The sequence below is a fragment of the Phyllobates terribilis genome, unplaced genomic scaffold (genome assembly GCF_046119375.1).
Source record: "Phyllobates terribilis strain yellow unplaced genomic scaffold, ASM4611937v1 Scaffold_2__4_contigs__length_985480577, whole genome shotgun sequence".
Lineage (NCBI taxonomy): Eukaryota > Metazoa > Chordata > Amphibia > Anura > Dendrobatidae > Phyllobates > Phyllobates terribilis.
Window position 1 is genome coordinate 64243181 of NW_027362762.1, and position 19959 is coordinate 64263139.

Sequence of the window (19959 nt, forward strand, 5' to 3'; positions counted from 1 at the left end):
TTAATTTGCAACCTGATGGAGGTCAGTATAGATGGACTAATAGAGAAAGTCCGACACACTACTAGAAGGCCAAATATTTTTTCAGAGCTAGATGCAGAAAAAAATTAGATTCAGTTTGCAACCTGATGGAGGTCAGTATAGATGGACTAATAGAATGATGCTATGCCCAAAAGATTTTACTTCACTAGGTGCAGTAAAAAAATTGGTATTCTATACACAGGTGGTATATCTTGCAACACAGATAGGCTACTCCACTGACTAACACACTCTGCAATAGGCCAAAAAGGATTAGCTTTGCTAGATTCAGCCAAATGCTGTGAAAAAAACTTGCACAGCACTGGCACAGACCTGCCTGGCAAAAACTGATAGGAACTGATGTAACCTAGTCCTGAAAAGGACTCCAATTACAATTAGTCTTTACTCCCACAACCTATCTATTTAAGAGCACAGACCTGCCTGATAAAAGTCGTAGGAAATGCTGTAACCTAGTCCTTAAAAGGACTGCAATCACAACTATTCCCTACTCCCAAGCTATCTGTATATTTGTGCGAAAATTGGCTTGAAATTAACAAGGTATAGCGCACACAGCAACAGCGGTGCCGTCTAACACGCAGCTGCAGCAGTGAGAAAATGGTGGCGACGGGGAAAATGGCTTGGTCTTATAGGGCAAGGACATGTGACATACACTGCCAATGACACATGCCCTTGCTTGTGTGAAAAAAAGCACTTCGCTCCATGTGTGCGCTGCTGATAGGCTGACAGATTGCACCTCCCCACTGCAAATGCGGGAAAGAGAAAAAAAAATGGAGATCTTCATTGTTCCTGCAGAGATCCATCCCCTGCCCCTCCCCCCACCCCGCTGTACACTTAAACTGCGTATTAACATTAATTTTCATCATTACTGAGAAAAAATCCAGTTATGATTTTGGTGCACGAACAGTTATCGAACATAACCTCGAACAGCCGAATTTTTCTCAAATTGTTCGTGTTCGCCGAACGGCTCGAACACCGCCCAAAACAGCTCGAATTTGAGATTGGCGAACAGTTCGAGTAGAACAACGCTCATCTCTAGCGCCCCTGAGGGTTCAGTCGCCACAGAGGTACTGCACCTCACCCTGAGGTGTGGTGTCTCTCTTCTCTCAGGTAAGATGGGAGTGCTGCACGAAACCCCAAACACCTTCATCCAACACTACACTGCTCCTTTTTTTTTTCATCTAAATCCTTTTTTTTTTCCTCAGTTAGACTGCACAAATACGTGTCTTATTAACCTTTTGAAATTTTTACCCCCCCCCAAAAAAAAAAATTTGAGTGTGTCTGTGGGTGTTCAGACGCAAATATATCTGTTTAAAAGAGTCTGGTGTAGGCCAGATAACTTGAACTGTGTTTTTCCTCTTCCACGGTTCAAATCTGGGTGTTATCAACCTGCTTGCCTTTTTTCCATAAAAAAAAACTGTTTGGGTGTGTCGCTGACTGTTCAGACACAAATATATCTATTTTAAAAAGTCTGGTATACACCAGGAAATTATAACTGTGGTTTTGCAGTTCCACGGTTCAAATCTCTGTATTATCCACTTTTTTGTCTTTTTTCCATAAAAAAAAACATTTTCAGTGTTGCTCTGACTGTTCAGACACCAATATATCTGTTTAAAAGATTCTGGTGTAGGCCAGAGAAATAGAACTGTGTTTTTCCTCTTCCACGGTTCAAATCTGGGTGTTATCCACCTGCTTGCCTTTTTTCCATAAAAAAAAACAGTTTGAGTGTGTCACTGACTGTTCAGACACAAATATATCTATTTTAAAAAGTCTGGTATACACCAGGAAATTATAACTGTGGTTTTGCAGTTCCACGGTTCAAATCTCTGTATTATCCACTTTTTGTTTTTTTTCCATAAAAAAAAACATTTTCAGTGTCTCGCTGACTGTTCAAACACCAATATATCTGTTTAAAAGATTCTGGTGTAGGTTAGAGAAATAGAACTGTGGTTTTCCTCTTCCTTGGTTCTAATCTCCTTTTTATTACCCTTTTGCCATTGATAGTGCGAGTGTAAGCTATTTTACTTCATTTACAATGGGCAAGGTGCGTGGCAAGGGACGTGGAACTGGATGTTCTGGTGTTGGTGCGTACAGAGGACGGGGCCGTGGCCAAGGTGAAAATGTGCCACAACCAACAGCCACATCTTCTCGCTCCCACTTCTTGACCGAATTACTAGGGAAGCACACAACAACAAGACCACTATTGCGAACTGATCAGTGTGAACAGGTTAATAATTGGATAGCAGATAATACTTCCAGTCACCTGGGCACCACCACCTCCGGTCTGTCTTGCACACGGTCAAGTGTTAGTAGCCGTGAGTCTCGACCGCATACTCCTCCTCACCCTTATGCACCTTCCTCCCACCATGCCGAGTGACATCAGACAGCAACTGATCCCACAGTTGGACACTCTGAAGAGCTGTTCACTGGTCCATTTCCATGTTTGGGCCCCTCGCCTGCTCCGCTTGAAGTGGTGGAAGAGGAGATCCCATGTAGCGATGGCCAAATATTTGAACAGCCACGGCCACAGGAAGTCAACGCTGGCAATTTGTCACAAAAGGTGGACGATGACGAGACACAATTGCCACAAAGTGAGGAGGAGGACCGTGGTGCAGAAGTGGAAGAGGAGGAGGTGGTGGATGATCTAGTAACTGACCCAACGTGGCAGGAGGACACGCAGAGCGAGGCCAGCAGCACACAGGGGGAGGGAGGCAGAGTACCCCAACAGGCAGGAAGAAGCAGTGTGGTGGCCGCAGACAGAAGGTGGGCAACCGTTCCCCATAACACCAACACGAGGAACGTTGCCAGTACAACCGGTAGGTCTTCCAGAGTCTGGAATATTTTTAAAGACTCTGCTGATAACCCCAAAAAGGCCATTTGTACCACCTGCCATGCCAGCATCAGCAGGGGTGACAAAACTACCAGCCTGACCACCACCAGCATGATCAGGCACATGTCAGCAAAGCACCTGACTTTGTGGGGCAAACCCCAGGGTCCACGACCAGTGTCAGCGGGTGTCACCACTGCTTCATCTGCTATTGTGCGTGTAAGAGAACCCCCTGTTGTGCGTGCAAGGCAATCCCCTGTCCTTGCTGCATGCAAAGATGCCCGCTCCTCTCAGTCTTCACTTGTTATGGCAGTTTCTCAAGAAACAGCATCAACGTCCACTTCCCCGTCCCACTGCAGCGTTCAATTGTCCATATCCCAGACCTTTGAACCAAAGCGCAAATTCGCAGCCAACGCACCATAGGCCACAGTCCTAAATTCGCACATTTCACGACTGCTTGCGTTGGAAATGCTACCTTTTAGGCTGGTGGAGATGGAATCCTTCCGCAACCTTATGGCGGTGGCCATCCCTCGGTACTCGGTCGCCAGCCGACACTATTTTGCCCCGTGTGCCATCCCCGCACTACACAAGCACGTGTCCCAAAAATCTGCCGTGCCCTCAGCAGCGCAGTTACTGGGAGAGTCCACCTGACAATGGACACGTGGACAAGTGCTTGTTGCCAGGGATGGTACATCTACCTGATGGCACACTGGGTAAACATAGTGGAAGCCGGGACCCAGTTGGACCTTGGGACGGAACACATCCTCCCCACACCGAGGATTGCGGGCCCTATGTCAGTCAGAGTTGCCCCCACAGTGTACAGCTCCTGCGCATCCTCTTCCTCCTCCTCCTCATGTTCAGCCTCCATCTCAGATATCACCACATCAGTTACAAGCTGGAAGCACTGCAGTACTGCCTCAGCCAAGCGGCAACAGGCTGTGTTGAAGCTCATAAGCTTAGGTGATAAACCTCACACTGCTTGTGAGTTGTGGACAGCTGTGAAAGAGCAGGCAGATCTGTGGCTGAGACCGCTGAACCTACATCCAGGCATGGTCGTGTGTGACAATGGCCGTAACCTGGTGGCGGCTCTGAGGCGAGGCGAGATCACACACGTACCATGCCTGGCTCATGTGCTTAACCTCGTGGTTCAGCGGTTTCTTAAATCGTACCCCGAGTTGCCAGATCTGCTCATCAAAGTACACCGCCTGTCAGCTCATTTTCAGACGTCGGCTACAGCTTCCGCCGTCCTTGCTGTGTTGCAGCAGCGTTTGCAGCTTCCGTCACACTGACAGGTGTGTGATGTCCCCACACGTTGGAACTCTACCCTCCACATGTTGCAAAGGATTTGTGAGCAGAAGAGAGCAGTTGTGGAGTACCAGCTGCAACAAGGCCGTCGATATTCAGGTCAGACTCCACACATAAGACCTCAGGAGTGGACCTGGATGTCTGACATATGTACCATCCTGACAAACTTTGAGGAGTCCACCAAGATGGTGAGTGGCGATGATGCCGTCATTAGCGTCAGCATCCCACTTGTCTGTCTTTTGCAACGCTCTCTGCAGAGAATTAAAGAAGAGGCATTGCAGCCAGAGTATGATGAGATGTATCAAGAAGCCGTAGTGGGCGATTACACACAGTCCAGCCTCATCTCATCCCAACGTGCATTGAGGGACATTGAGGGAGAGGAGGAGGAGGAGGAGGAGGAAGAACAGGAGCTGGTATCATGCACTGTAGACGGTAGTACCTGTACAACTGTCATACCGTCGGTTCAGCGCGGGTGGCCTGAGGACAGGGGGGAGGAGGAGGAGGAGGAGGAAGAGAGCATGGTCAGTCGTCATCTTGGTGAGGACACTGAAGTCTCGCACGTTACCAGTCTGGCACGCATGGCTGACCTTATGTTATGCTGCCTTAAGCGTGACCCTCACGTTGTGAAAATGTTGAGTGACAGTCATTACTGGTTGGTGACACTTTTAGACCCCCGCTACAAGGAGAACTTTCACTCTCTTATTCCTGAGGTGGAGAGGTCTACAAAAAGGGGGCAGTACCAGAAGGCCCTTGCTGGAGAACTGTTAAAAAAAATTCCCATCTGAACACGCTAGTGGCGGAAGTCACAGTTCGTTGACCAACAAAGGCGTACAGGCGAAAGAGACGCAACTCTAATCCAGCAGAGGCAGGGGAACACTGTCAACATTCTGGGACAGTTTTCTGACACCCGCCCAGCTTACAGGCCCTGAGGCGCCGGGTACTCTCACAAGGAGTGGAAAGTTTCAAAAGATGGTGAGGGAGTACCTTGCCGACCGTACCAGCGTCCTCCGTGATTCCTCTGTGCCTTTTAATTATTGGGTATCCAAGCTGGACACTTGGAATGAACTCGCTCTGTATGCCTTGGAGGCCCTGGCCTGCCCTGCCGCTAGCGTGTTTTTAGTGCTGCTGGGGGAATTATAACTGATAAGCGCACTCGCCTGTCAACTGACAATGCTGACAAGCTGACCCTTATCAAAATGAACAAGGGCTGGATTGGGCCAGACTTCTCATCACCACCAAATGACAGCAGAGTAACATAAAGTCAAATGCACTGTGTTATTTCGAGAGGTGTATTCCCATGCACCGCTTCACACCCACAGATGGGTATACGCTTCCTCATTTCGGCTGTTTTTTGCTCTTCTCCTTATCCTCAGCCTCCGCCACCACTATACCACCAGGGTGACCGTGGTCCATGTTGCTGGCATTGCAAGTTCCTCCATCCTAATTTTTGGCAGCTTTTGCTTGGAAAACATAGGCAAAGACTATGGGAGACCCACTCCCCCAAAATGGGAATAATGTTTTTAATATGCTGTGCTGCATGGCTCTTGTACGGGGCATTGCAAGTTACTCCGTCCTAATTTTTGGCAACTTTTGCTTGAAAGGCATAGGCAAAGGCTATGGGAGACCCACTCCCCAATAATGGAAATATTTTTTTAAATATGCTGTACTGCATGGCTCTTGTAAGGGGTATTAAAATCGTCTTGTTAAGCTACTGTGACCTCAACGTCTCTTCCACGGTGCATTGATATTGTCTTTTTAGTCCACTGCGACCTACACCACTCTTCTAAGGGGCATTAAAACCGTCTTGTTAAGCTACTGTGACCTCCACGTGTCTTCCACGGGGCATTAATATTGTCTTTTTATTCCACTGCGACCTCCACCACTCTTCCTAGGGGCATTGATATTGTCTTTTTATTCCACTGCTACCTCCACCACTCTTCCAAGGGGCATTTAAACCATCTTGTTAAGCTACTGTGACCTCCACGTCTATTCCACGGGGATTTGATATTGTCTTTTTATTCCACTGCGACCTCCACCACTCTTCCAAGGGACATTAAAACCATCTTGTAAAACCACTCTGAACTCCCCAGCTCTTCCATGGGGCATTGAAATGTTGTTTTTAATTACCTCTAACCTCCATGACTCTTCCAACGGGCATTGCATTTCCTCCTAATTTTAGTCAGCTTTTTCTTTTCAATGCATAGGCGAAAACTAAGGGAGACCCACTCCCCAATAATGGGTAGAAGGTTTTTAGTACGCTGTTATCCACGTCTGTTTCAAGGGGCATTGCAGTTCCTCATAATTTTTGGAAAGCCTTCCATTCACTGCTTAGGCCAACAGTGTACAGGAGACCCAGTTGCTATAAATGGAAAAAACAGTTTAGTTAAGGCCCTCTGACCTCCATGTCACTTCCAAGGGGCATTGGAGTGCTTTAAAATTTTTGGTAGACATTGCACTCACTGTATGCCCTATAACTGTGTAGCCGAACCGCTCCTTTTGGTACAGAAACATATCCTACAAGACATGTGTGGTTGACTGGCCTGATATTGATGTGAATGGTCCCTGTTCCGCCTGCTCTTTCTCCTTTGCCACCACCTCATCCATCACTCATCACCTGAAGCTTTGTTTTAACGGGAGTCATAGAACTGGGATAGTAGCAGGAAAACATCCAGCAATCCTCGGAGGAGGTAGGATATGCGCCAAAATGCTGACCACCTCAGGCCTAGCCGCTACTACATACATGCGCTTGCATTCCAAGTAACAGAAAGCTAAGGAGATGGATGGCCTCATGATTATGAATAATTTACTCGTTGAGTAGGAGGCCGACCACTGCTGCTGTCTACCTTCTGAACTTTGTGTTGAAGCCTGATTGACCCAGAACCCACAATCCTCTATGTCTGGAGGATGTGTTGCATCCCAGTGTCCAACTGTGTCCCAGCTTCCACAATATTAACACAATGTAAAGGCGTCAGTGAGATGGACCATCCCTGGCCACATTCACTTGTCCACGTGTTTGTGGTTAGGCTGTCCTTCCCACTAAATGCACTGGGGAGGGCACAGGTAATGTTTTGGTATGCGCGCTTGTGTATAGGGCGCACAGGGACAAATAGAGGCGGCTGGGGACCGAGTATGGACACCCGCCCGCCCCCTGGCGGCTGGGGATCGAGTGTGGATACCAGGCCACCGATGCAGCCATGACATGGTGGCCGGCGTCTGCCTCCACAAGCCTAAAAGGCCTCATTTCAAGTGCAAGCAAGCTAGCAGTATGGTATTGCAGCCTGGGGGAGGGTGGGTGGCAGGCTGCACACTTATACTTGCATTCCAAGAAAACAAAGCAGATGCTAACTTCTATCATCATCATCAAGATCCTCGCCTTGGCACTCTCAACTCCCCTGATGGAGTAGCCAGGGCCCACCGGAGGAGTCTGGTTGTCTGGTTGGCTCGGCCAATGCTGCCCTAAAGCAGGCCAGGCTAAGAAAAGTGTGGGGAAGGTTACCGGGACAAATAGGGGTGGCTGGGGACCGAGTATGGACACCCGGCCGCCCCCTGGCGGCTGGGCACCGAGCGTGGACACCCGGCCGCTGGGCGGCTGGGGACTGAGTATGGATACCAGGCCGCCGACGCAGCCATGACGTGGTGGCCAGATTCCGCCTCCACATGCCTAAAAGGCCCAATTTCAAGTGCAAGCAGTATGGTATTGCAGCCTGGGGGTGGGTGGGTAGCAGGCTGCATACTTGCACTTGCATTGCAAGGAATGGGGGAGGTACAATTGAACACTGCCCTGGGACAAGGACTTGCACGGGGATAGTTGCAAGTCTGCAACTTCTGATGCGGCAAGGATCACTTGTGATGGGCACACTTTTAGGCAGTGACCTGGGTGTCAGAGATGCTTCCAGGGGTCTTCCTCATGCTGTTCCCATGTCTTTTCAGCACTGTATGCATGTGTCACACAGCACATGGACAGATAAGGTTGTAAAATGTTAAACTGACATTTCCCGGTGAATGTGTTTGTCACAGTTGAAAGCAATACACAAGTGCAAAAACGCATAAAAAATGCTACTTGTGAACATAGCCCAAGGTGTGGAGGAGTATTTTTGTTTTTGGTTATTTATTTTACCTTATACTTAAGTCTTTACCCTGGAAATGATGTTCCTTAACATATTTCACAGGAAAGCAGTTTCAGTTTCGTTTTTGAACCTCTGACCTTGTTGTTGACATCACTGACCTGGGGGTTAGAAATGCTTCCTGGGGCGATGCCCATGCTGTCCCCATGTCATTTGAGCACTGTCACTATCGTTTTGGGCACTTTTTAGACTTTCTACAGACTGCCGGGGGTGCCGCCGCAAAAATGCTCGGGTCTCCCATAGACTAACATTGGGCTCGTTGCTCGGGTCGAGCACCCGAGTATCACGGCGGGCTCGGCCCGAGCTTCGAGCACCGAGCATTTTAGTGCTCGCTCAACACTAGTCATAATTATCTTAGTTCTGGAAAACCCTTTTAAAGAGGACCTGACTCCAGGCCAAGTGTCAAGTTTTTGCTTAGTTTAATCCTGCTGCTCCCCTGAATATCGTGTTTTCTCCATATGGTTCCAAATATACGGCCCTTTTTATATAGTGCACATTTTTATGGCCTTTACTAAAGAGGCGTAGCTCACAGGGTAATTATGTAGAGCAGTCTAAAGACATACCCCCGAGGATCCGGTGATCCACACCCTCTTGTTAATGACCATAAAACGCTTTAAATAAAAAGGCCATTATCTCTGGAACTGTATGGTAGATTTAAAAAAACTAAATATGGAATATTCCGAGGAGCAGTGGAAATACAATAAAACCCCAAACGGGCCACTCTTGCCCTGGTGACAAGTCCTCTGTAAGCGGTTACATTTAGTGAATACATGTATACAGCAGTGATAAAATGTGTTATTGTAAAGTGATATTTTGAGGAGCAGCTGAATAAATGTTTTTCATCTCTGGTATCTTGATTTTGCAAGGATCAGGAATATGAAGATCCATCAGGTAATTTCATTGAAGTGGAGCATCTACTGCCGCTCTTACAGAAAGAAAGAAAATTGAAAGAGACAGCGAGATCAAGTGCAGCAGCCGCCCGGCAGCCACTCATGTCTGTAACACAAGAAGATGAAAATGCTTCCCAAATATTTATTCACCTCCAAACTCTCCGAGCAGGTGAAGTTTTTGTAAGTATATGCTCAAACTTTGAAAAATTATATAAAAATAATATAGAAATCATATGGTATATAAAGTATAACATATACTGTATATGCAGCCTCAATTGCAAAAGAGTTGAGACAATGTATAAAATGAAAAGAAAACAAGGATGCAATGATTTGGACATTTCTTGTAACCATGTTTTATTCACAACAGAACATAAAAAGATCTGAAGATGAACGTTGGACATTTCTCTATTTCATTTGAAGAAATGAACTCATTTAGAAATTGATGGCAGCAACACATCTGAAAAAGTTGGCACAGGGCCATGTCCAACATTCAGTGACGTAACTTGAGTCTGATGGGCCCCGGTGCAAGATTTGGACCGGGCCCTCCTCATCCTGGTATATATATGTATGTCCTCCATCCTGGTATTTATGTCCCTCATCCTGGCTCCATCCTGGTATACAGTATATATATGTCCTCCATCCTGGTATATATGTTCCCCTTCCTGACCTTATCCTAGTATATACAGTACAGACCAAAAGTTTGGACACACCTTCTCATTTAAAGATTTTTCTGTATTTTCATGACTATGAAAATTGTACATTCACACTGAAGGCATCAAAACTATGAATTAACACACGTGGAATTATATACTTAACAAAAAAGTGTGAAACAACTGAAAATATGTCTTATATTCTAGGTTCTTCAAAGTAGCCACCTTTTGCTTTGATGACTGCTTTGCACACTCTTGGCATTCTCTTGATGAGCTTCAAGAGGTAGTCACCGGAAATGGTCTTCCAACAATCTTGAAGGAGTTCCCAGAGATGCTTAGCACTTGTTGGCCCTTTTGCCTTAACTCTGCGGTCCAGCTCACCCCAAACCATCTCGATTGGGTTCAGGTCTGGTGACTGTGGAGGCCAGGTCATCTGGCGTAGCACCCCATCACTCTCCTTCTTGGTCAAATAGCCCTTACACAGCCTGGAGGTGTGTTTGGGGTCATTGTCCTGTTGAAAAATAAATGATGGTCCAACTAAACGCAAACCAGATGGAATAGCATGCCGCGGCAAGATGCTGTGGTAACCATGCTGGTTCAGTATGCCTTCAATTTTGAATAAATCCCCAACAGTGTCACCAGCACAGCACCCCCACACCATCACACCTCCTCCTCCATGCTTCACAGTGGGAACAAGGCACGTAGAATCCATCCGTTCACCTTTTCTGCGTCGTACAAAGACACGGTGGTTGGAACCAAAGATCTCAAATTTGGACTCATCAGACCAAAGCACAGATTTCCACTGGTCTAATGTCCATTCCTTGTGTTTTTTAGCCCAAACAAGTCTCTTCTGCTTGTTGCCTGTCCTTAGCTGTGGTTTCCTAGCAGCTATTTTACCATGAAGGTCTGCTGCACAAAGTCTCCTCTTAACAGTTGTTGTAGAGATGTGTCTGCTGCTAGAACTCTGTGTGGCATTGACCTGGTCTCTAATCTGAGCTGCTGTTAACTTGCGATTTCTGAGGCTGGTGACTCAGATAAACTTATCCTCAGAAGCAGAGGTGACTCTAGGTCTTCCTTTCCTGGGGCGGTCCTCATGTGAGCCAGTTTCTTTGTAGCGCTTGATGCTTTTTGCAACTGCACTTAGGGACACATTCAAAGTTTGCCCAATTTTTCGGACTGACTGACCTTGATTTTTTAAAGTAATGATGGGCACTCGTTTTTCTTTACTTAGCTGCTTTTTTCTTGCCATAATACAAATTCTAACAGTCTATTCAGTAGGACTATCAGCTGTGCATCCACCTGACTTCTGCACAACACAACTGATGGTCCCAACTCCATTTATAAGGCAAGAAATCCCACTTATTAAACCAGACAGGGTACACCTGTGAAGTGAAAACCATTTCCGGTGACTACCTCTTGAAGCTCATCAAGAGAATGCCAAGAGTGTGTAAAGCAGTCATCAAAGCAAAAGGTGGCTACTTTGAAGAACCTAGAATGTAAGACATATTTTCAGTTGTTTAACACTTTTTTGTTAAGTATATAATTCCACATGTGTTAATTCATAGTTTTGATGCCTTCAGTGTGAATGTACTATTTTCAAAGTCATGAAAATACAGAAAAATCTTTAAATGAGAAGGTGTGTCCAAACTTTTGGTCTGTACTGTATATATATCCCCCATCCTGGTATATATGTCCCCCATCCTTGGCACATCACATTCTGGTATATACTTATATCCACCATCCTGGGCACATCTTGTTACTATGACAGAGTCACTGGCAAAGTACTGGAGTGGAGATATGTAGCACTGAGATTGTTAGCTCCAGTAATTAAACATAGGAAAATGGTTCCAGCACACGAAGGAATAAGGGATTAATCAGGCATCTTTAGTGCTAGGATGATTGAACACCTGTAGAGAGGGAGGAGGTCAGTGGATAAAATTCACAGCCTTTAGAGCAATTGGTGTGGGGGTGGGCCTGGAGGTGAAAGCTCTGAGTTATTTGTTTCACACATGCTAGATGTATTGAGATTGCAGATCTCCTGGACTGAATGTCCTTTGTTAAAGGACATGGAAGCTGGATTCTAAGCCAGGTAGGCTAACCAGCACTATTGTATGGACTTGTTATTTTATGTTTTACCTTCTGCTGGACAAAGGCTGTATTTATGTCTTCTGGTGATGTGGTTTATGAGGTTTATCCTGGGCCCCATCCTGGTATATATATCCCCATCCTTGTATATATGTCCCTTATCCTGGGCCCCATCCTAGTATATATGTCCCTTATCCTGGGCCCCATCCTGGTATATATACAGTATCCCCTATCCTGGTATATGTCACCCGTTCTGCCGATGTTCTTTAATGCATAGAAAAAAAAACAATTATACTCATCTTCATTCCGCTCCACCACTGCGCTGTGTCCTCTTCTGAAGCCGGCTGCTGACTTCAGTGCGCAAGCAACAGGGGCACATGACATCACTGACATGAGCCCCAAGTAACATGCGTGCCGAAGTCAGCTGCTGGCATCTGATTGGCAGGCAGCATATATCTGAGGACGCACATCCAGTTGACGTTTATGCTGGCATCGGTGGGTCCCCACCCACACAGGCCCGGACGCAGTCACGACCTTTGCGATCGTGGTCGCTATGCCCCTACCACCATTGTGTAGAATAATTATTTTGTAAACATCTTGGAAGTAAGGAGACAATTGCTGAAATGTTGGGGTAAGAAAGTTGTCCCTTTCTTGTTTGATGTAGGATTCTCACTGTCCCACAATCCGGTGTAACAGGCCAAATAAACTCCTGTCCAGATTAAACTCAGGCACAGTTTGGCCCAGGCCAGAGTATACCCCGGGGAATAAACTGTCCTTTGCCAAACTATACCCGAGGGTGTAAAATAGCCTCGGCCAAACTATACCCCTCCAGGCTACAACATACCCCTCTATTTTGTAGGCCTTTGTAAATTAGATAGATTTTAGATGCCATTTTTTAATAATCTAAAACTGGCTTCCACGTATTGGGAAGGTATTAGGGTTAATTACTGATGAGCGAGTATGTTTTGTTAACCCTTTCGCCGAGTATACTCGGGCGAGCACCAAGTATTTACAGCGTGCTCGCCCGACTGTTTGACAGCTTTAATACATGTAAGGAATGTGTAAGAAGCAGACATTCCTCACATGTATTAAGCAGTCGCAAATCATGTACACGGGAGTGATTCAAACATATCACCGAGCACGCTGTAAATATTCGGTGCTCGCCCGAGTATACTTTGCGAAAGGGTTAATAAAACATACTCGCTCTTCACTAGTGTTAATCAAATGATAAACATTGTCTTACAGTACAATGTGACTGGTAATGGACAACAGTCATTATATCTGAGATTACACTGTTGTCCATTAAGATAAGAGCTTTTATCTTAGAGCTCAATTGTAGCTTGATTTTATCACTTCACTGGTTTTCTCACCCTGTCTCTGATTGGTTGGAAATAGTGATGAGCGAGCATACTCGCAAGTACTCGGTACTCGCCCGAGCATCTCAGTACTCGAGATGCTTGGAGCTCGCCGAGTACTTGCAAGATGCTCGGGTGGATGCTCGGGTCCCCTCCCTGCATGTTTGGCGCTCTTTAGAGTGCCAATCAACATGCAGGGATTGCCTGCCACTCATTGTAATGCCGTAGCCATGTTGGTTGTGGCATTACAGTGATTGGCTGGCTGCACAGCGTCATCAGGTCTATATCAGACCTGGCACCGCCATGCTCGTCACAGTCACTCCGGAATCAGACCGTGTAGGGAGAAGTGCTGCTGAGCTAGGGAGAAATTTGGTTGTGTATTAGGTAGCGTAGCGAGGAAACAAGTACATTACACATATCCATCTCAACAAACAGTCCTTCTGAGGACTAATCCATCTGCAGAGATATCAGGCAGGCAGTGTATAAAGGCAGGCAGGCAGGCAGTGTATAAATTAGACTGCAGTGCACATAGCACAAGAGGCTCCATTCCAGTTCTGCCTTCTGCTGCTGTTAGATATTTCTAGACAAAGGCCCAGGTCTCAGGTGCGAGAAATAATTTTTTTGGGATCTTAATCCTCATTATTTGCTTAAAAAGCAATCCAGAGAACACCGTTTTTCTGCGCCATTTGCTTGTTGACACTGCAGAATACAGCCAGGTCCTTTCCATATTACAGCGCTAAAAATCTAGCTATTTAAAACTGTATTTTCTCCATCACACGGATCACATATAATTGCGCTGAAAATACTGCCATTTTTGGCTTCCATTCAAATGTTTTTTCAGTGTGTCAGCAAAGTGTTTGGCACCGATTTGCTGTTCAAAATAGTTACCTACAGGCCAGGTATTTAAAACTGTGGTTTCTCCATACATATAACTTCGGTCCAAATTCAGCCTTTTGTAGTGAGCGTGTCCTCCATTTAAAATGAGCAAGATGCGTGGCAAGGGACGGGGAACTGGACGTGATGGTGATGGTCCATTCAGAGGACGAGGCCAAGGCCGTGGGCAAGCTGAAATTGTGCCACAACAAACACCCACATCTTGTAGTCCGACATTCCTGTCCCAATTCCTAGGGGACCGCAGCACACCACTATTGAACCCAGAGCAGTGTCAAAAGGTTGTTGGTTGGATAGCGGATAATGCTTCCAGTCACTTAGCCACCACCACCACCCTGTCTTCCACACGGTCAAGTCTCAGTAGCCGTGAGTCTGGACCGCATATTCCTCACCCTGATCCTCCTTCCTCCCACCATGCCGAGTGCCCAGAGACAACTGATCCCACACTTGGACACTCTGAAGAGCTGTTCACTTTCCCATTTATACATTCGGGCCTCTCGCCTGGTCCACTTGAGGCGGAGCAAGAGGATATTGCATGTAGCGATGCCCAAATATTTGAGCAGCCACGGTCACACGAAAGCGACGGTGGGAAAGTGTCACAAGAGGTGGACGATGATGAGACACAATTGCCAGAAAGTCAGGAGGAGGACCAGGGTGCGGAAGTGGAAGACGAGGTGTTGGATGATATAGTAACTGACACAAACTGGCAGGAGTACAAACAGAGCGAGGACAGCAGCACACAGGGTGAGGGAGGTAGAGCACCCCAACAGGCAGGAAGAATCAGTGTGGTGGCTGCAGGCAAAAGGCAGGCAACCGTTCCCCGTAACACCAACACGGAGGAAGTTGCCAGTACAACTGTTAGGTTTTCCTGAGTCTGGTAGTTTTTTAAAGACTCTGCCGATAACCCCAAAAAGGCCATTTGCACCACCTGCCAGGCCAGCATCAGCAGGAGTGACAAAACTAGCAGCCTGACAACCACCAGCATGATCAAGCACATGGCAGCAAAACACCCGACTTTGTGGGCCGATCCCCAGGGTCCAGGAACAGTGTCTGCGGGTGGCACCATTGCTTCTTCCACTGTTGTGCATGCAAGCCAATCCCCTGTCCATGGTGCATGCGAAGAAGCCTCCTGCCCTGCACCTGTCAAGTAGCAGCATCAGGAAGCAGGTCCATGTCCTTGACCCAGCGCAGTGTTCACTTGTCCTTACCCCAGTCCTTGGAATGCAAGCGGAAATATGCAGCCAACGCCCCACAGGCCTCACTACTAAATTCCCATATTTCACGACTGCTTGCGCTCGAAATGTTGCCTTTTAGGCTCGTGGAGACGGATGAATTCTGCAACCTGATGGCAGTGTCCGTCCCTCGGTACTCGGTCCCCAGCCGCCACTATTTCTCCAGGTGTGCCGTCCCCGCATTACACAAGCACGTGTCCCAAAACATTAGCCGTGCCCTCAACAACGCAGTTACCGGAAAAGTCCACCTAACCACGGACACATGGACAAGTGCTTGTGGGCAGGGACGGTACATCTCGCTGACGGCACTCTGAGTTAACATAGTGGAAGCTGGGACCCAGTCGGACATTGGGAAGGAACACGTCCTCCCGACGCCAAGGATTGCGGGCCCTAGGTCAATCAGGGTTGCCCCCACAGTCTACAGCTCCTGCAACTCATCCTCCTCAGCCTCCTCCTCCTCTTCAGCCTCCGTCTCCGAAATGGCCACATCAGTCACAAGTTGGAAGCACTACAGCACTGCCTCGGCCAAGCAGCAAAAGGTTGTGCTGAATCTAATATGCTTAGGTGACAAACCGCTCAATGCTAAAGAGTTGTGGACAGCTCTGAAAGAGCGTACAGATCTGTGGCTAACACGACTGAACCTACAGCCAGGCATGGTCGTGTTTGACAATGGTCGGAAACTGGTGGTGGCTCTGAGGCGAGGCGAGCTCATACATGTACCATGCCTGGCCCATGTGCTTAACCTCGTGGTTCAGAGGTTTCTCAAATCCTACCCAGAGCTGCCAGATCTGCTTGTCAAAGTACGCCGCCTCTGTGCCCATTTTAGAAAGTCACCTATAGCTTCCGCCGCCCTTACGTGTTTCAGCAGCGTTTGCTGCTTCCAGCTCACAGACTGGTGTGTGATGTCCCCACATGTTGGAACTCTACAATGCAGATGTTGGGAAGGATTTGTGAGCAGAAGAGGGCAGTTGTTGAGTACCAGCTTCAAAAAGGCCGTCGGTATTCAGTTCAGACTCCACACATAAGACCTCAGGAGTGGACATGGATGTCAGACATATGTACCATCCTCCAAAACTTTGAGGACTCCACTAAGATGGTGAGAGTCTATGACGCCATAATTAGCGTCACCAGCCTGCTTCTCTGTCTTCTGAAACGCTCTCTGCTCACAATCAAGAGGATGCATTGCAGGCGGAGCACGATGAGATGGAGCAAGGAACCATACAGGGTGATTGCACACAGCCCAGCCTCATCTCATCCCAACGTGGATTGGGTGACAATGAGGAAGAGGAGGAGGAAGAACAGGAGCTAGTTTCATGCGCTATAGACGGTACTACCTGCACAGCTGTCATACCGTCTGTTCAGCGTGGATGGCCAGAGGACAGAGAGGAGGAGGAGGAGAAGAAGGAGGAGAGCATGGTCAGTCATCCTCTTGGTGAGGACACGGAAGTATTGCCTGTTAGTAGTCTGGCACGCATGGTTGAGTTTGTTACGCTGCCTTTCCCATGAAACGCTGCCTTTCTACAAGGAGAACTTTATATCTCTTATTCCTGAGGCGGACAGGTCTACAAAAATGGGGCTGTACCAGAAGGCCCTTGTTGAGGAATTATTAAAGAAATTTCCATCTGAAAATGCTGGCGGCATAGGGCACACTTCGCTGGACAACCAAGGAGTACAGGCGAAAGAGACACAACTCCAATCCAGCAGAGGCAGGGGAACAATGTCAAAGTTCTGGGAGAATTTTCTCAGCCCCTCCCATCGCACAAGCCCTGAGGCGCGGGGTACTCTCACAAGGAGTGCAAAGTTTGGGAAGATGCTGAAGGAAGTACCTTGCCGACCGTACCAACATCCTCCGTGATTCCTCTGTGCCTTATAATTATTGGGTATCCAAGCTGGATACGTGGAATGTACTGGCTCTCTATGCCTTTGGGGTCCTGGCCTGCCCTGCCGCCAGCGTTTTATCAGGCGGGTTTTTAGTGCCGCTGGTGGAATTATAACTGATAAGCGCATCCGCCTGTCCACTGAAAATGCTGACAGGCTGACTCTTATAAAAATGAACAAGGGCTGGATTGGGCCAGACTTCTCAACACCACTGAATGATAGCAGCGTAACAAACTCAAATCCAGTGTCTTTTTTTGGGAGGTGTATTCCCATGCACCTCTTCACACCCACACATGGGCATACGCTTCCTGATTTTGGCTATTTGCTCTTGTCCTCCTCCTTCTCATCCTCCACCACCATATCACCAGGGTGACCATGGTCCGTGATGCAACAGCCGCATAATTTTTTTAAAGGGTGTTTATGATGCCCGTAAATAATTTTTTTATACAATATGTTAATGTATACCCCCCAGGGGTAAATGTTTGTCAGCCCATAAACTTAGTGCATGGGCATTTCAAGTATAGGAGACCTGCTCCTTTCTAATGGGAACATTTTTTTATGAGACCCTCCTCCTCCGTCTCTTCCAAGGGGCATTGGAGTGCCTTCCAATTTTTGGCAGCCCTTGCATTCACTGCATAGGCAAACACAATGGGAGACCTACTTGCTAATAATGGGAACATTGTTTTCAGGAGGCCCTCCTCTAAGTCTCTTCAAAGGGGTTTTGGGGTGCGTCCAAATTTTGGGCAGCCCTGCCACTCGTTGCATACGCAATAACAGTATAGGAGACCCACTCTTTAGTAATGGGAACAATAAAACATAGCCGGCTGATGGCTCTCTAAGAATAGTTTGGCCTGAATGCTGGCCCTTTAGGAATAGTAAAGGTCTCCTGATGGCCCTATAAAAATAGGCTTTGTGACTTTCAGAGTCCCTCCTTCATAAATTAAACACAATGTGTTTAATGATATCTCACACACCACATGGCCAGATAAGGTTGTAAAATATTAAAATCACATTTCCTGGTGAATGCTTTTGTCACGGTTGAAAGCAATGCAAAAGTGAAAAAACACATCAAAAACGCTACGTGTGAACATAGCCCAAGGTGTGGAGGAGTATTTTTGTTTTTGGTTATTTATTTTGCTTTATATACAAGTCATTACCCTGGAAAGGATGTTCCTTAACATATTTCCCAGGAGAATACATTTTGGTTTCTTTTTTATATGTTTTATTGTGAGTCCGTAAAAATGGTGTAATACTCTGACAACGTTGTTGACAGCAGTGATCTGGGAGTCAGAGATGCTTCCAGGGGTCTTCCCCATGCTGTCCCCATGTCATTTGAGCACTGTTCCCATCGATTTGGGCAATTTTTAGGCCCTCTGCAGACCGCCGGGGGGAGCCACCTGAAAAATGCTCGAGTTTTCCTTAGACTTACCATATTTTTCGGACTATAACACAAACCGGACCATAAGACGCACCTAGGTATGGAGGAGGAAAATAATAAAAAAAAAAATTTAAGCAAAAAATGTGGTCATGATGCACTTTTAAGGGGGAGGCGGTCTTCTGCCTTCCTTTTATATATTGTCCCCATCCCCATCCTGGTATGCCTGGCATTCCTCCATCCTGGTATCCCTGGCATTCCTCCATCCTGGTATGCATGGAACCCCTCCATGATGGTATGCATGGCTCCCCTCATCCCTGTCCTGGTATGCATGGCTCCCCTCATCCCTGTCCTAGTATGCATGGCACCACTCATCCCTGTCCTGGCATGCATGGCACCCCTCATCTATCCCTATCCTGGTATGCATGGCACCCCTAATCCCTATCCTGGTATGCATGGCACCCCTAATCCCTATCCTGGTATGCATGGCACCCCTAATCCCCATCCTGGTATGCATGGCACAGCAATCCTCATCCTGGTATGCATGGCACCCCTCATCCCTGTCCTAGTATGCGTGGCACCCCTCATCCCTGTCTTGGTATGCATGGCACCCCTCATCCCTGTCCTGGTATGCATGGAACCCCTCATCCCTGTCCTGGTATGCATGGAACCCCTCATCCTTACCCTGGTATGTATGGCCCCCTCATCCTTATCCTAGTATGCATGGTCCCCCTAATCCCCATCATGCTTCACATAAAAAAAAAATAAACACTCCTACTCACCTTTCTTCTCTCCTCCAGCGCTGCGTCCTGTCAGCCCGCACTGATCTCTCCATGTGAGCAGCGCATGACGTCACTGCCATGCGCGGCTCACAAGGAGAGACCAGCTGCCGGAAGTCACTGCTCCCCACGCCAGGACTGTGTGCGCGGGGAGCAGTGACTTCACTCTCCTTCATAGCCGACACACAGCGGAGCCGCGCTGCGGCTCCTGCTGCTGCCGGCTATCTCGTGTGCCCACTCATTAAAGGGCATGAATATTCACCCCCTCCCCACGCCCATGGGCGTGGAGAGAGGTTGAATATTCATGCCCTTTAACAGTGGGCACAGGCGATTCCGGCAGCAGCTGGAGCCGCAGTGTTGCTACACTGTGTGCTGCTATTAAGGAGCATGAATATTCAGTGCTCCCCACGCCCCATGGGCATGGGGAGCACTGAATATTCATTTTCTTTAGCAGTGGGGACAGTGTAGGCTGCAGCGGGCGGCTGCTGCCTCCTGTGCCCCGCTCCTCCACTGCTACCCCTCCCCCCACACCCCA

At 47.5% G+C, this 19959-nt stretch overlaps 1 protein-coding gene across 3 annotated transcripts in view; it reads left to right on the forward strand.

Moving 5' to 3' along the window:
* The window catches only part of LOC141192795 (cyclic nucleotide-binding domain-containing protein 2-like), a 478066-nt gene that overhangs the window by 394161 nt on the left and 63946 nt on the right, over nucleotides 1-19959 (forward strand). For all 3 annotated transcript variants that reach the window (XM_073662059.1, XM_073662058.1, XM_073662056.1), the window contains one exon: nucleotides 9156-9359. In XM_073662059.1, the coding sequence (XP_073518160.1) occupies nucleotides 9156-9359 (204 nt within the window). The remainder of the gene's footprint in view (nucleotides 1-9155; nucleotides 9360-19959) is intronic.